Source organism: Solanum stenotomum, chromosome 4, assembly GCF_019186545.1.
Source record: "Solanum stenotomum isolate F172 chromosome 4, ASM1918654v1, whole genome shotgun sequence".
Taxonomy (NCBI): domain Eukaryota; kingdom Viridiplantae; phylum Streptophyta; class Magnoliopsida; order Solanales; family Solanaceae; genus Solanum; species Solanum stenotomum.
The window spans coordinates 1952865-1970209 of NC_064285.1; the positions used below are offsets into that span (position 1 = coordinate 1952865).

Genomic DNA, 17345 nt, shown 5'->3' on the forward strand with positions numbered 1-17345 from the left:
TGGGCTAGCAGAATTATGTGCTCTCTGTATTTAATTTTACATGGTATGATATGATTTGACATAAAATTTAATAGAGAAAAAAAAGTTTTAATAACTTGCTATTTTTCAACACTAATTACCAACATTTAATTATTAACATCATCTCTAAGCTTAGTTGATAAGTATGAGATAATGATACTTTAGTTCATAAAGAATTATAATGATACGATCACTTTACTCCACTAATGATATTTTTAATTCTCTTTTTTGCTCAATGATTATTGCTGCTTTACTCATAAGCTTGAGTGTTTTTTCCACTTAGTATCGATAGCAATAATTCAAATGAAAGATTTGTTTATTTTACCATTAAAGCAACGTCGTTGATGAGGTGAATGCGATTTCTTCATTTTCTATTAGAGATTTTGAGTTTAAAATTTTAAAAATAAGAAGTGTTTCTTTTTTAAATTTCAATAAGCTCGAGATCTAAATGAGTCACACATATATTCTAGTATATGTTTCGCGAGATAGAGAGAGCTAAGGATATCATGACATTTCTAACTAACTGTCTCGTTCACTATGCGATACGAAGTCAGATTAATCGAATCACTAAACATCAACATATGAAATGGTTATTATTAGTATAAAAAAGTGCAAAAAAAAGTCTCATACATTTAGGGGCTAATTACATCCTATTTCGAAAACTTCCTTAATTACAAAAATCCTAAATTTTTTATTATTCTCGGATACATTCCGTGGTTGTCCGATGCATTGCAAATGATACATTACTTAATTAGAGGGATGTATCTGAGTGTGAGTTTTTGTAATTTTCTAAATGACAAGAAATTTTAGAGATTATGATATATCTTACTACCTCCGTTCACTTTTAATTGTCATAATTTCCTTTTTTAGAGTCAAACGATAATAATTTTGACTAACATTTTACGATATATTTTTTCATCATATTGATATGCAAAAAGTTGAAATTTATAGTAGTTTTCGAATAGTTTTTGAATATCAAAAATTTTTGTTTAAAATATCGAATTAGTATAATCTAATTTAACTTTGAAAATTGTCAAATTAACTTTCAAAATTCACAACATGACAATTAAAAATAGACGGAGCGAGTATTTATGTAATTTTTTCTTTATTAAAAAAGATAAAAGGTCCTTTCATATTTTTTTTTTCTCATTAAATTTTATGATTCCCCATTGATCACTTCACCCTTCTTTTTAACTTCCTTTTTTCTCTCTTCCCTATTCCTCCACTAAAATTGTTCATATAAATACATACATCTACCATCTTTGCACTTCTCAGGCCAAGCAAGTTTTATTTTTCTTATTTTCTTTCTTCAAAAGGCTTAATATTCGTTTTGCTCGCAACAATCCAATAAGTTCTCCGATCGAAAAAAAAAAAAAACATTAGACATTTCATCTTCGAAAATAAAATAAATAAAAATGCGAACAGTAAGTACCTTTACTACTGCTTCTCCATCAATCTCCCCATCGGCGAACGTTCAGAAATCGCCATGGCATTCACCGGCGCCGTATCTCTTCGCCGGCGTAGCATCTATGTTAGTATTAATAACTTTTGCTTTAGTAATCTTAGCTTGTTCTTACTGGAGACGATCCGGCTATCCGAGAGAAAACGGCGATGCAGAATCCGGCGCCGGCGAGAAATCAGCCGGTAATGTTTTCAAGGCGTCGCCGGTTTTTGAGGAGAAAATTGTAGTGATAATGGCTGGAGATTTGAATCCAACTTTTTTGGCTACGCCTATTTCAAGCAGAGGTAATTCGTTTGGTGCTGGTGATAAAATTGAGAAGAAATTGGAAAAGGAAACTGAAGAATTTGATGATGAGAAGTCGAAAGATGAAGTAATTGCAATGGAAGTTATGGATCAAGCTCATGAAGAATCTCAAATCGGCCATTGATAAAGTCACTGAGCTTTGAAAAAAAAAAAGCAGAGCAATTTTCTCCAATTTTTTTTTTGGAATTCTTCCATTTTGGTTTAATTTTTCAATTTTGAGATTCGGGAAATTGTACTCAATTTTGGTTGAGATAACAAAGAGTTAGAAAAAAATTCATTTTCGAGTAATATGCTTCCTTAGAATTGTTATTCCGACTTGATACACCTATTAAAAAATCATCAATAATTATTAGAAGTCATTTCGCTAGAAAATAAATAGTACTCAACAATAAAAGTTTTTAAATGGAAAAAAGTAAAATTGACGATATATTTTTAATATAATGAATAGAGAGAGTAGAATTTATGATATATTGATATAGAGAATGAATTGTTTGAAGAATTTTGAAAGTATGTGCATATATGGTGTTTGCGGTTATCAATTGTGATTTTATATCTCGTGTGATTTACAAGTTGTGTTTGATAAACTGTGATGGTCAAATGTGATCTATTAATTGTACTTATTCATGCGATTTATAGATCGTACTTGTCAAATGTGATATATGAGTCGTATTTTTCGAACATGATATCTTAATTGAGCTATTATTTGAATGTGATTTATAAGTTATGTTTATCTAATGTTATTTATAAGTGATACTAATCAAATGTAATTTAAGTCATATTTGTGAAATGTGATTTATAAGTCGCGCTTGCCAAATCATTTGACGTACCAACTAAAGTTACTCAATTCTATTGTAATTAAATTAGTTACCAAATAATATCAAAGCCGTTTAGCAAACAATAATATAATTCATTTTAATCTTCTATCATAGAGAAGAATAAAGTGGTTAAGAGAAGTGATTATGAGTATATATGCTTCACTGTGGATTTTAATCGCGTTAGGTTCAATAGAGAAAAAATAAAATGTAATGTCATTCGTTTTTTTTTTACACAAATATCATTAACGTTAGCTAGGTGAAACAAATATACCTTTCTCCGCTAACGACTTTCACTTAACAAAAATGCAATTTTCCCCTCTATTTTGGGTTTATTTTTTTTCACAATAAAGGAGAAAAAATAATTTTGAATTTTAGAAAAATAATTACAAAACTATAGTATTTCTATAATAATATTTTCTTCAATTTCTTCTTCCATTCCTTCTCAAAGTAAAAGCATAAAAATACTTCCATCTTCCCCAATTTTCCTCCGGCGAAATTGAAACTCCGACCGCCGTCGATCCTCCGTTGACTCTGTTTCTACGGTGAAGATGAACCAAAGTCAAGGTCAGCAAACAAGTGAAGGAAGACACGAGGATGATGCTGTTCTAGCCGATTTCCTTGCCTCCTTAATGGACTATACTCCCACTGTGAGCTGCTTTTTGCCCTTTTTCTTATAGGCGAGATCAATTTTATGTTGTATTTATGAAGGTTAACGCTTTTGATCAGATTCCTGATGAATTAGTGGAGCATTACTTGGGTAAAAGTGGATTTCAATGTCCTGACGTTCGATTGTATGTACCTTGTTCCCATTCTTGTGTTGATGTTTCTGCAATTTAGCCTGCTTAGATTAGTTATAGAAAAATTGTTTCGATTGCTCAAAAGGAAGATAATGATTTTCTGTGTTTATCTAGAACTATTTTCACTAGGTTTATCCTCTGTGGCTGTCTTGAGCCAACCATAGTCTTTGAAACTCGAATATGATGGACGCGCTCCTCAATCCTTCTCCACTTAAATACTAGGTTTAGTTTGCTTGGTGTAGCGAAAGCTCTACACTTTTGCCAAGTGAGCTGAGCCCTGGGGCGGTCAAAGGGAGATATTATGTTACTGCAGCAAACAAATAAATTGGGCAAAGGTGCCTATATAATGATTTACAATCCAGCTTGGGAGGAAGTCCTCCCAAGATATTTCCTTCAACGAAGTGGTAGAAAATTTAGCTAAATTATGTGCTAGTTTTGTTTAGACTTCTAGGAATATGAACAAAGTCTACATGATCAAGCAAAGTTTATAGTTTCCAAATGTCTTCACAAGTCACTTCTATCTCCCATGAGGTAGTAAACTTTTTTCTGAATCATATCAATAACACTCTTTGCTTCCAATAGAATTTTCACATCCTTCCAATCGTTCCTGATTGTACGTTCAAGAGCCATTCTTATAGCAAGTGCTTCAACAGATAGCTTTTCCCACAAACTGGATTGGGGAAACATGGGCCTGAATCAGTTTCCCAAGGCTTTCCAAAGCTGCAACACCAATACTTGCCAGTCTAGTATCCACCTGTAAACCTGCATCAGTAAACAATAATATACCATCTTGGTGGGTTGTTGGTGGAGCCGCAAGGCAATACCCATTTTTAGAACAATTAGATGAGCAAGTAGCTGAATATCTTTATACTCATAATAATCAAACAGTGACTAAGCGATAGTATTCTCTGCTTTAAGAACTGTTTTTGTTTTGATCGTTTTTTATTTTTCTGGTTTAGCTGTTGATTCAAGTAAAATTTATTTATATGTGAATTGGGTTGGTACTTGCCTTTTTACTAGTTGTAAATTTTAGTATTGTAGCATTTGATGTTTCTTTTGAAAGTGATGGCTGGTTTATCTTAAGTTATCAGTTTTAAACACTGTATTGTTATATTGAGTTTCTCCTTTGGATATGCAGAATAAGGTTGGTGGCAGTTGCTACACAGAAGTTTATTGCAGATGTTGCCACTGATGCTCTCCAGTATGTTTATTAATTATTTATGTTTCTTGAATTTTGTTTCCGCCTCCATCTTATGTTAAGTATGTTGCTAATTCTTCGGCATATTGCTCATTGATTGTCCCTTACTCTCGAGGCTTCAATGCAATTGTTGTGTTGTGCCTGTCTAAGTGTTTGTCATTGTATGATACTTCCAACTGTTAAGTGTCCGAGTAGTCACCCTCCCCCCAAACCTCAAAAAAATTAAAAAAACTTTTTTTGGTTCGTCTCTAATGAATTAGAAACATTAAGTCGGTAATTTTAGAATCCAATCTTGTTTTATTTTCAAAGACTCCAATCCAAACTAGACTACACTACCAAAAATACAACACCTGAAATTCTCTATTGTTAGTGCAATAATAGTACTACCTCAGGAGATTACTGTGACACCCCAAAATTTTAGAAAAGAGACAAAGAAACAGAAAAATACAATATAAAGACACTAAGATACGACTTAAGTAAACATGTAGAAAGACCTTGTTTCAGAATATATGATTAAAAATAACAAAGCATCCAACTTTCTCTGAACTTCCTTTTCCTAATGTTTCTAATGGATTGTAGTAGATCTTCTCAACTGTGGCAAATCAGTAGTGTTTTGTTTCGTTGTAGACTCAAGATTTCGTGAATGCCTCACTTTACTCACTATTTTGCCTTCAATAGTCGAAATGAAAGTAAAACTCATGAAATGCTGTGATTGATCAAGGATTTAGAAAGACATTTACAAATGAATCGTGGATTAAGTTAGGTTTGAATTGTGAGTCTTTTGAGGATAGAGTATGGCTTTTTCATAGGAAGAAAGAATTAAGAGTTTGTGAATGGTCTCTTCTGAATCCTTCATGTTTCGGAAAAAATGGATATTTATTAAAAGGAGCCATTCCAATAGCGCGAAACAACATAATGCCAGTGGTTAAAGGCAGGAAGGTCGATAAAAGATGAGGATATATCAGGAGCAAGGGGTATCCCCGTTGGTATTCTGTGTAGAGACTAGAAATATGGTTGAGACAACAAGATGACAGTGGTTGAAGGAAGGAAAGTTGATGAGTTGTGGGTAGACCAGGATAAACAGACCCTCATTTTTTGTGTTGAGACAAGAAATATAGTTGAATTTTGAAATTCTTGGTTTATGTTTCTTGGAAACCGAGTTTCTATTAGATTAACTATCTTATTTTTCACGTAATGCAGACATTGCAAGGCAAGGCAGTCAACTATTGTCAAGGACAAAAGAGATAAGCAGCAAAAGGTACTTCACCTATTTCTCTTTTCATTTTCTTATGTTTATTGGTTCTAACTCTGTTTTAGCAGGACAAACGCCTTACCTTGACAATGGATGATCTTTCAAAATCTCTACGAGAGGTAATCATTCTTTGCTGGCCTATCAAAAAATAATAAAAAGTTTTTAATCATTGTAATTTCATCTTATTTATTCTGTAAGCAGTCTCCTGTATAATGCTTTTGACCAATAGTTCTTTGTTGAAGTGGTATACTTGTTTTTACTTTTTTCTTTCTAAATGTGTTTTTCTAATTAAATAGTTGTGTACAGTGAGTATATTAGAGATAGTGACAAGATGATCAAGAAATAAGGATGAAGCCTATGCATAAGCGGTTTTAGCAGAATCTGCATTCTGCTGGTTGATCACGGCTTGATGTGGCATTTTCCTATGTGAACTTGAAAAGTGATTCATAATGTAGCATTGTGACCTAGTGGTCGATGAAGTGGGAGAACCAATGAGGTTTCCGGTTCAAATTCCCGCGGAAACAAGAAAAAACTAGATGATTTTTCCCATCTATTTAAGCCTTGTTGGGTATATTTACCTGTTACCTATGCTGGTGGGTGGTAGCAAGTACATGTAGAATAGTCGAGATGCACGCAAGTGGATCCGGACACACCGATATAAAAGAAGTGATACATTGTTTGAAGCAAACGGTAAAGTTGTCTCCATGTGACCTATTGGTCACAAGCTCGAGCAATGGAAGCAACTACTAATGCTTGCATTAGGTTAGATTGTCTACATCACACCCTCTTGGGCTCGACCCTTCCCCAAACCCTGCTAACGCGAGATGCTTTGTGCACTGGGCTGCCTTTGTTGACATAAAGTTCTTGGTCTATAGATCCTTCTTTAAATTTTAATTTTTGTTAAGGTAATGATTTAATCGATGCAATCGGGCATAATACCATGGGTGTATAAAAAGTAATCTCACATTTAAAAATGTGATTCTCTACAAAGAGCTACTAAATCATCTATACCAACTGGGACCGGACCTTATGTATGCTCCAAAATTATTTAGAAGCAAAATACATGTTCTCGTGGGTAGTAAGGTGTTCTCCATCCCTGTAGAACCTCTCTTGTTTCCTCCTCTCCAAAGGTTGTCCTTGTGATGTCAATATTTTTATCACTTCCGCGATATTCTTTGCATATTAGTGTTTCAACTTTGCTTACTTTAGTTCCCCGTAACCTTTGATTTGCATTGCAGTATGGTGTAAACGTCAAACATCAAGATTACTTTGCTGATAGCCCGTCTGCCGGGTTAGATCCTGCTTCAAGAGAGGAATGATGTAATGCCTGCTAACAAATCTCTGTGATCACATAAATCTGATGGTTGTGAGGTCGTTGCATTGTCATCCTCTTGATTTCTCAAAAGCTATATATGTATTGGAGGATACAACTCTTGACTACTATGTATCTCTATATATCTGATTCACTCAACTTACCAATGTTAACTGTAGTTGCCACCATTGATAGATTGCTTGTTTCGAGATTCCTTTCGTGGTAGCAACGGGGGTGATGTCGATAACTGGTTTGAATGTTTAAATTTGCTTTGAACTTGCTGATGAATGTACTTTATTTTGTCTAATTGGGTTGTCTCACTTCTTCTTTAATGTAGACCAGACATGTTTGGTTGCATCTTATTTCTGATGGAATACACTATTGTGGTAGCTGAAACATGACGTCTACACGAACAGCTCTGGCTGAATATTTTATGTATCGTGAATTACACTTTAATAAACGATCCTTCCAAACAAGCGCGTAAACTTATCGCTAAATGTCTCTTTTATTTGCGGTCATCCAGGAGATGTTTTTTTTATTTGCATCAAAATGAAGATCATTCACCAAAGTTAACTATCAATATATACATCATTATTGTACAAAATGCAATATTCACACTATGAACAAAATAGGAAGTTAATATTTACTCTTTTTGCAAATTTCTGAAGGATCTAAAGCAGTAGCAGTCTACAAAAGAAAACAATAAAATCCATTCGAAACGTTATGTTTACAAAAGTTAAATTGTCTAAAGACTATCTATGAAGCCTTCACTTTATCACGGGCAAGCATCACACTTACAATCGTTTGCACCACAACTAAACGAAGAGATTTAACCTTTCCCTTCTCATATCGTGGGCGCTAGTTCACCATGAACACAAGAGCTTGATAAGTAATTGCTAGTTTTCAGGTGAACGAAAGATACGCTCCACTCTTTCCAGTTGATCCTTATTATTCCTAGAACATGCAAAAAAAAAAAAAACACCAGTAAGAACAATCTAATTACTGGAGCAACGGGAAGCAACCATCATAGTTGGGGTGAACCATTGAAGGATGGGGAAGGGAAGGGAAAAGGGGGAATACAGGGATCCTTTTCCAGGTGCAAGCCAGATCAAGTGTTGTTCCTGCACCTAATTCTAATTAAGATATCTTCAAGGAAAATAATCCATGTCCAATAGACCATTATGTGGGGGTGGAGATGGTGGTGGAGGATTTCAGTTGAAGTACTTACCTAATTGTCATAGAAGCGGGAACGTTGTCTTCGAGAACTGTGCCACAAAGGAAGCATGAAAAAAATAAAAAGTTGTGAATCAGACTGAACATTAACAACAGAGACACTATCAACAATAACATATGTAGAGTAATCCCACAAGTGGGGTTAGAGAAGGGTGGTGTGTATGCAGCCCTACCCCTACCTTGTGAAGGTAGAGAGATTGTTTTTGATAAACTCCCGGCTCAAGTAAAGCATAATAAAATCAAGAATGAAAAGGACGATATAATAATGAAGCAATCACGTTGAACATAATGGAGAAGAGAAACAGTAGCAACAACACATAATATGGGCAACCGAAGCAAGGGAAACAAAATGTAACAAGGTAGTATGCGACTAATAACAAACACTACTGATAGGGGAGACTAGACAACGCTCAACTACCTACTAAACTTTTACCCTAGTCTTCGACCTCCATATCTTCCTAACTAGGATCATGTCCTCGGTAAGCTCTGCAAGTGTCCCATGTCCTGTCTAACACCTCTTCCCCAAATTGGTGAACTACTGTTAGATTAGTAACTGGTTCAGTATTGAAAGGTTAACAGTGTATCATCCTACTGTTAGTCAGATATATTAAAAACAGATTACCATAACAAATGACGGACAGTCAAATGTTTCCGTTGAACACGATTTACGAGGCAGAAGAAGGTTAGCACTTGACTGAAAAACTCAGAAAAGTTTATAAGAATCATAGAAAGAATATCTAATGCATCAAAATGTGTGAATAATCTGCTCAGAAAACATATAACGTGGGGTGCAGTTAGTTTGACCCTCTCTTCACAAGAAGCAACACAAGGGCCTGGGGAATCACAATTGAAGAAGGGAATAGGGAGCCGTTGATCTAGAGCATGCCGCAATAAAAGCTTGATTTGAGGTGGCAGTCCAACAAGAGAATAGAGATCTACAATAATGGATTCTCACATTTTGCAGTGGCTAAAACATCCTCAAATCAAGATGAGCGTAAAAAAAATGTAGTGCATATGAAAATGAAGGCCATCTGTCTAGAAGTTACTGACCTGCGACTATCAGCTCTTCTCCTTGGGAGGCCAGCAATCCTTACAAAACCATCCTCAAGCTCCTCAACCCCATAGTCTACATATTCTACAGATGTCACAGAACTCTCATCAGAGTTTGAAGCATCATAACCCAAATGGCGGTTTCCTCTTCTTGCATTACTAACTCTAGATCTTCTTCTGTTTCTAGACGTCCTAAAGTTATTAAATACTTGATACAAGATACATGATCTCCACCAGTTTCCTTCCGCTGAAGGGAAATTCTCAAATTCATCATCAGAATTATCATGTCCATATTCAATCACATAATCACCTAAAACAACACCTCGGGGAACTTCTGCATGTATAGTACTCAAGACGTCTATTATTTCAGAGGACTGCTGAAAGTTATCCCAATCAATCTGTCGAGCAGGATCTATTTTTGAGGGGCGTGCATGAGGGTGGTCAAGTTTAGCATGTTTCTGAAGTTCCACATAGGTACCTTTAAATCTACATTTATCCTCTTCACAACAGCGTTCCTTGACATCGAGATGTACGCGAGCCTTCTCAACAACAACCCATCCAGTAACTTCTCCCCTACACAAGGGGCAGGCAGACCAGCTGTTCACCTCCGATTTTATCACATCTTCTCTCTCATTGGCTATCGAAAGTGATGGTGAACGAGCTATCACCCGATGTGCTTGTTTGAAACGTTCTAGACAGTTGGAATGCAAATGATCCGTGTCACACAAAAAAGGCCTGCAACCCTTGTCATAAGATGAGCACTGGAGGAGAACGCCATTGTGAGGGAAGTCCAAGCAAATGGGACAGAACACATCATCCCAATTGGTATACAGCTCCACCTCCTCCATAGAAATCTTTTTCATAACTCCTTTCAGTCTGAAGTTTCAATGATGGGAGAGATTAAAGACCAGCTTCCTGTCAGCATGCAGCATCTCCCTTCCTATGATCAGGATCAAATAATATCGAGATGACTAACTGTGAAATTATGCAAACAAAAGCAACAGTATAATATGAGTACACAAACATTTCACTAAAACAAGCCTGAACTCACAGGGCAGAAGAGAAAAAATGTCTCAGAACCATTAAGCAAAAAACAAAAAGAAAGATAGAAACTAAAAGAAGAGTAAGCGAATCAGTGAAAGCTATTAAACTCTGGAGGCAGACAATTGATTCATCATGAATTGCAACTTATCAAAAAAAAGAGAATTAAAATGTAATTGAGTAAAAGGTAAAGAGATCCTTATATGACTTCTCTGTACCAAAATGTCATCTCCTCAATACATTGTGCCATTTTCACCTCATAATACTCACCATCAATTTATCTTTTTCAATCACAAGCAACTAAAATAAAAGTATGGAAAAACTTCCTCAAGAAGATGCAAATATTGATTCTTTATAAGAAGATTCGGTATTAAAAATAATTGTACATCAAAATACCAAATGATCAACTATTGAACTCAAATGCGGACAAATCAGATACTTGTACTCATTATTCCAGGAGAATGACATGACTTGTAGGCAGCAAGAGGGGCTATTGTCACAACTGAAAATCTGAGAAAGAGAAGGGATAGGATGCGTGAATGCGTCACATGTGCGGGAAAGATTTAAAGCACCTCTTGTTGCATTGCCAGGTCGCTACCTAGTTGTGGGAAACTTTTTTGAACATGTTCCGCGTACGTTTGATGATGCCAGCTATAGTCAAGGATGTAATACTCAATCTCAATTGGAACTTCACGCGCGGAAAAGATGCAGAGCTTGAGATATTGCTCCTTGGGCTCTTACAGTTCAGCGAGACGGTGGTTGGAGAGAAAAGATTTTTTTGGCCATGGATGTTAAATTGGAAAACCAGTGCTCCATATAAAGTGGCATATTTTACCTGTTTCGTTGCTCAAGAAGCAAGCTTAACACATGACATTCAAAGGGGACGATTCTTAACATGGTGGAACTTAACTGGAGCACGGGACATATAAGTGAGCTTTCGAATTATTCGAAAAACAAAAAGGAACGAATTCCAAACTATCCCAACATGCATTTGGTGGACTATTTAGAGAGAAAGAAACTCCAAATATTTTGTAGACAAAGGAAATTCTATACAGAAGATCAAAATGAATTGCTTGCTTTTGTTTTATTTTGGTGTAAACAGAGCTATGTAAATGATACTGAACCAGTGATAAATCTCATAGATTCCCTTTAAAATAGAAGGAATATAGTTCTGGTTTTTTTTAAAATACTTTTGACAGCTGCTTCTTGGTGCTGCATTAATTATTCTAAAGAAAAGGAATAGGAGAACTTTTGAGAAGATAGAAAATACATTTATATCGAGGCAATCTTTTATTTTTTGTATATCTTTGGTGCAGCCATGAGATCTCAATTAGTATAGACGAATGGATGTACCTCGTAGATAATCATATTCTTTTAGATTCTCTATACCTCTTATACGAGGACTTCCCATTCTATACACTCTCCAGCTTGCACACACCTCGACTACAAGCACTTGCAACCTCCCACCAACCCAAGTACCGGATAACTCTATCAACCAAGGCTTGGACATATAGAAAGAAATCACATGGCGTTTTTGCCTCTGCTAGGAATTAAACCTAACTTCCTCTCTATCTTTCAATCTCTACAACAACAACAATAACATACCTAGTGTCATCCCACAAGTGATGTCTGGGGAGCGTAGCGTATACCCCGACCTTAACTCCCTACTTTGGGAGGTAGAGACGTTTTCAATAGACCCTCAGCTCAACGAAAAGCATATCAGAAAGGAAATAACAAAGTGAAGGGATCATAACAATATACGATAGAAAGCATGACAAAGCATTCTGAAAAAAGGAACAGTAACTACACCATAAAAGTGCAATAATCCAAGTACAAGAGACTATCTTTCAATTTCTAACTTCCTCTCTTTCTCTTCTACACCTATACTTAACTATCAGATTAATAATAAACTTCAATATAAGGAGTACCCATTTCTCACTGCATCATTTCACCAATTCACAAAGGAACAAAAGAGGCCACCAAATAGAAAAATCAAAACCAGATAAAGGGTATGCCCCAAATACCAAAATTTCAACATCAAGTGCTGTAAACAGATAAATCAATCTTTAACATAAAAAACCCCAAAAAGATCAATTTTGACCAAGAAAGATTCAATTTTTATCGAAAAAAAGTCAACCCAATACAGAAACTGAAAACACTAATGGATCATTCAAACTAATCTAAAATACCCATAGAGAAAAAGAACAATTTTTTTTAAGGGGGTGGATCAAACCTGAGTAATTTGTAAGAAATCAAGAACAGCCAAAAGAAGATTGAAGGGTAAAGAGCAAAAAAATATAGAATAATGTATTTATATGTTGATTATCTTGAAAAAAGAAAAGTGAAATGGAAAAGTCAAGTAAAATAAAGTTCTACATAGCTAGGTTAAGTGTTTCTATTTCTTTTAATTTGAGATATAAATATAATTAACGGTATTTCGAAAACGGTTTTTCTATCCGTAATAAAGCAGTTGTTACCAACAAAGATTGTTGGAGTGGTAAGTAGTTTTTCGTCCTTATCAAGTAAGAGTGTCTCTGGACCTTTTGTTATGGAGCACCTTACGCCTTTATTCCTAATTAGCCGAATTCAACGTGGATATCAAACACTAAATAATTTTTTTTTAAGAAATTAAAATATACATTCATTTTATTTATAATTTAAGTGATTAGGTGAACAGTCATTTAGATTAATTTATTTTTAAAATATATATATATTTCTTTTCACACCTCCATTTCGATCTAATCTTTTTGGAAGAATATTAGAATATACTAAGTCATTTTTTTGATTTGACATAACTTGTCATGTTTTGATACTAATAATAAAATTGTCTATTGTCAAGAAAAGCTAGAAAAATTGGGCTACCATGTTAATTAGTCACACTTATTTAAGCAAAGTCAAAACTTGTTTAGGCTTATTCCACATAATTAGAAAAATGTCACTTATTTGTTGGGGAAATCCATAAAAAGAAGAATAATTTCTTTTTGTTTTGCCACTAATTAAGTGTGTACTAGAGTCTTCGAATCCTCTGGTACAGAATCACATTTGTTAGAATTTATTCCCTAATATGAAACTTTTCAGTACGAATCTGAATTTAGTTGAACTTGTGGATATCAAACATAGTGTGGAAGATTAAAAAAAAAGTGTATACTAGAGTCCTACTCTTAGACTAATAGCAACTTTAAGGATAATAAAATTCAAAATCATTTTATAGTTGCTATAAAGTAAGGCTATTATAAAAGAGATGGTCAACATGTAGTAAAGCAAGAGGGGGTAGGTGTGTGACATATGACTTGCTATAAAAATGAAATTTCCTTATTCGAGCTTCGAGACCTATAATTAAGGGTATACTAAGGCACTTGAGAGAATCAGGTCGAAGGAATTCAAACAAGACCTATAATTAAGGGTATACTAAAGCACTTGAGAGAATCAGGTCGAAGAAATTCAAACAAGACCTATAATTAAGGGTATACTAAAGCACTTGAGAGAATCAGGTCGAAGGAATTCAAACAAAATAGACTCATGTACCTTCTAGAACTAGGAGTGTTCGAGTTTTTGCATATAGCCAACGTTGTAGCAGCAAAAAGATTAGACATGCCCTGTAACACGATATCAAATTGGGAACGCGATCCTCCTGGTGAATTGACCGTAACAGGACTAGAAATAGATATAAAAGTCACTTCCAAACAATCTATATGACAATACAAACCAAAAAGTAAAGTATGAGGAATTACACAAGTTGGAATAACAGAAATACCAAACAATCTCTTACAAGAAGACTAATATTACTATCGAAAGGACTAATATGGTATATTCTTAGGGAGGTTACGAATGACGTTGCTTTTCATGCCAATCTTACTGCGCATAATCTCCACACCAGACTTGTTCATGGCTCTCAACACCTTCAACTTAACCATTTGCTCTCTTGACTGCACAGTTGCAAGACCCATGCTTCGGTACCTGGAAGGAAAGGGTGTTTTGCTCAAATAACAGTTTTGAGGTGCTGAAATGGACACTTTTGAACAAATCAAATACATACCTTGCCGCTAATGCAGCACTTATAGCCACATCATTGGTCCGTGTAGGCCTCAGTTTCTGTCGGTAGTATCGCAAAAACTCTCTTGATCCAAGAGTCCTAACAGATCTCCCATCATTATTTCTTCTTGTTATTATGAGCTCAGATCCACCACTTCCAAGTTCCACACTGTTGCCTGTGTCATCTGATGAAATGAGCTGTTTCCCAGTTTCATCAACAAAGCTACAACCGAAGAGAAGTTTCAGAAGCAATAACAGAAGGTAGAGACTACAGAGCTTAACTATACACATCCTACCTAAATTGTTTTTTTCTTGAAAAGAATATAGAGCTTACTACACTCATCCTACCCAAATTACATCGAAAGCAATCATGTCAGAAATTATACCTGCTGCTATAGTCATAAAACTCTTCTAATTCAGCTTCTTCATCATCATCACCATCACCATAATGCACTCTGCAATGATTCTTAGCTTCCATATGCTTCCGAACGGCTTCTAAACTGTTGAAAGGTAGACATCTGTAGTTGCAATACAAGCACATGAAATCCCTTTTAACCTGTACAGGAAAAAAGAAAAAGATCATGAACACAGAAAATGGTTAAGGAAGGCTGGAAAAAAGTCTAGAGGAAGCACATATTCTACCTTGAGACCAAGGTAAGTAAGGAACCCTTTGGGATCCTTCAGATACTCAACATCAGGTATGAAGAATCCATGATTCTTGTGCATGTGAATCATGCAGCTCTCAATGGTCTTGTGTTCTTTATCACACATGAAGCAACACGATGGGTCTAAGTTTCCAACGTATTCATCATCACTATCTTCATCCATATTGCCATTAGATGTATGCTCATTCATCTTCAAGTCTGTTAAAGAATCAGTGGCTTCACTAATCATCTCTTCATCTGGATCAACCTCCTCCCATTCACTTTCATCACTTTCATCATTCTCCTCAATATCCTCTTTAGCCTTGCGTGAAGTTTCATTTCGAGGGTGGCGTAGAAACGGCTTGATTGTAACACTATTCTCATTAGGATGACCTGGTCGTTGAGAAGCCCGCGCTAGGTGAGTTTTAGATTTCAGATGCTGAGCATGAGCCTTGGAGCTTCTATACTCTTTGTCACACAGACCACAGACATATAGCAATGGAGTTTCACTTAACTTTTCCTTCTCTTCTGCAAGTGCAGCCTGTCTGGCTAGAAAAATAGTCTCTCTCACTCCAGGAACTCCTGCGACCTGAAAAAACCATGCATGAGAGCAAAAACATCAATTCTGCATACTTACCATGAAGCCATTCCATAACAAACCATATGGAAGAGATGTAGACATATATAGTCATCAATCCTAAGCTTTGATGAATGATACATGAACTAAAGTCCCTAGTGAGGTAGCATTCAGTTGAAAAATATCAATTGGACACAGGTTCCTTTACCAGACTCATACTCTTCCTGGCCTATGAAAATAATAGGTAAAGAGGCCAGTGATATGTGGGATTTCAGTAACGAAACCAGAGATATAAAAAGAAAAAAAATCCTATGAAGCATCAAATATGACTTCCATTTTTCTGTCACCAAGTATAAAGGGTAACAATATGTCATTTCCCCAACAAAACCAAACTAGAAATTTATCCTTTCGAGTTAAAAAGATAAGGAGGAAGGTGTCACATTTGTAAGACAAGAGTATGTCAAACCCTCCCCTCCCCCCAATCCCTTCTGATAAGCAAGAAATCCTCCATTGCCAGCTGTGCATAGTTCAAAACTTGACACACAATGAGTCTGACACTCAACCCTTCTTCACTTTAATATCAGTTCTTTTGTTCCTAACCCACATATCATGCTCCACACTCTTTTACTACTTACCATAATAAATCCCATCCCAATAATCAACTTACAACTACATAAGTCATGACATACTGAACTTCACATTATCAGCTTAAAATTGAGTAAGCCTCCCCCCCCACCCTACAAAAAATCCAGGTCCTTCTTATCTTTTACTCTAGCATCTATACCCTCTCGAATTACTAATCTTCACGCTTACTTCACAAAATAGTGCTCTACCAGAAGAACCTCTAACTACAGAAAAATTAAATTGGAATCATCAAATGATTCAAATCAAAAGCACCCTCTGTACTTATAAAATTTCCTCTAAGCAACTGCCAATATTTTTACAATCATATGTTCTCGTGATCTTCATATTCCTAATGTTCATCTCTACTTCATCCACCTAACTGATCCAAAACTGATAATACACCAGCTGTGGACTTGGAGAAGCTCTCCGCGTGACATCAAGTGTAATATTTACCCCTCTCGATTCTTAGCACATGGTGACAACTGAACCCCTTCATCCTTTGGTTTCCCAGACAGAGGGCTAAGGGAAGGGCATAGTTTTTCCCAGCAGGAGCAAAAAAAAAAGCTACTTTATTTGTTACAACTATCTACACCTTGATGGATAAAGTCCTATTTGATGAAAGACGGCAAGTATTAATTAGTTGAGGCTGAGGTGCATCCAAGTTTACAATTTCTAGTTTATGGGTTTCAATCTACAATTCTTCTTTTTTCTGATAACCGTGGTATACGGACCAGCTCACAGGCACCTCCACAAAACATCTACCACCTCCCACCTACAACAAGTACTAGGTAACTCTATCCATTATCACCTAGTGTTTTATCTCTACTGCGATTTAAACTCGAGACCTCATGGTGCTCAACACAATTATTTTTCTTTACTGGGTTCTGAAAAGATTGAATCTTTCTAACACAAATACAAGGTTTAAGCCAAAATTAGGTAATTCTATCCATCATCACCTAGTGTTTTATCTCTACTGTGATTTGAACT

At 35.6% G+C, this 17345-nt stretch overlaps 4 protein-coding genes across 7 annotated transcripts; 2 read left to right on the top strand and 2 right to left on the bottom strand.

The window, feature by feature from the left end:
• Positions 1 to 1291: 1291 nt before the first annotated feature.
• LOC125862442 (protein GLUTAMINE DUMPER 2-like) lies at positions 1292 to 2071 on the top strand. The gene has a single exon (XM_049542510.1). The coding sequence runs from the start codon at positions 1434 to 1436 to the stop codon at positions 1905 to 1907; it is 474 nt and encodes a 157-aa protein (XP_049398467.1). The 5' UTR covers positions 1292 to 1433; the 3' UTR covers positions 1908 to 2071.
• Positions 2072 to 2850: 779 nt separating this feature from the next.
• Positions 2851 to 7553, top strand: LOC125863208 (transcription initiation factor TFIID subunit 10). Its single transcript, XM_049543377.1, has 6 exons — positions 2851 to 3245; positions 3325 to 3389; positions 4534 to 4596; positions 5794 to 5851; positions 5914 to 5964; positions 7084 to 7553. Exons 1-6 carry the CDS (start codon positions 3147 to 3149, stop codon positions 7162 to 7164), a joined length of 417 nt encoding a protein of 138 aa, XP_049399334.1. The 5' UTR covers positions 2851 to 3146; the 3' UTR covers positions 7165 to 7553.
• Positions 7554 to 7769: 216 nt separating this feature from the next.
• Positions 7770 to 12854, bottom strand: LOC125862503 (uncharacterized). Of its 4 annotated transcripts, XM_049542590.1 has the most exons (4): positions 12715 to 12854; positions 9441 to 10415; positions 8386 to 8422; positions 7771 to 8111 (listed from the first exon to the last, which is right to left on the bottom strand). In XM_049542590.1, exons 2-3 carry the CDS (start codon positions 10301 to 10303, stop codon positions 8386 to 8388), a joined length of 900 nt encoding a protein of 299 aa, XP_049398547.1. In that variant the 5' UTR covers positions 10304 to 10415; positions 12715 to 12854; the 3' UTR covers positions 7771 to 8111. The 4 variants fall into 4 exon arrangements, with proteins under 4 accessions (XP_049398545.1, XP_049398546.1, XP_049398547.1 ...); XM_049542588.1 differs by lacking the exon at positions 8386 to 8422 and having other exon boundaries at positions 7770 to 8111; XM_049542589.1 differs by lacking the exons at positions 8386 to 8422; positions 12715 to 12854 and having other exon boundaries at positions 7770 to 8111; positions 9441 to 10499.
• Positions 12855 to 14110: 1256 nt separating this feature from the next.
• Positions 14111 to 15773, bottom strand: LOC125862948 (cytoplasmic 60S subunit biogenesis factor REI1 homolog 1-like; the record flags this gene model as incomplete). The annotated part of the gene is made up of 4 exons (XM_049543072.1): positions 14111 to 14438; positions 14518 to 14736; positions 14900 to 15069; positions 15156 to 15773. Coding segments are annotated over 4 exons (1167 nt in total), but the record flags the coding sequence as incomplete, so codon positions are not given.
• Positions 15774 to 17345: the final 1572 nt, after the last annotated feature.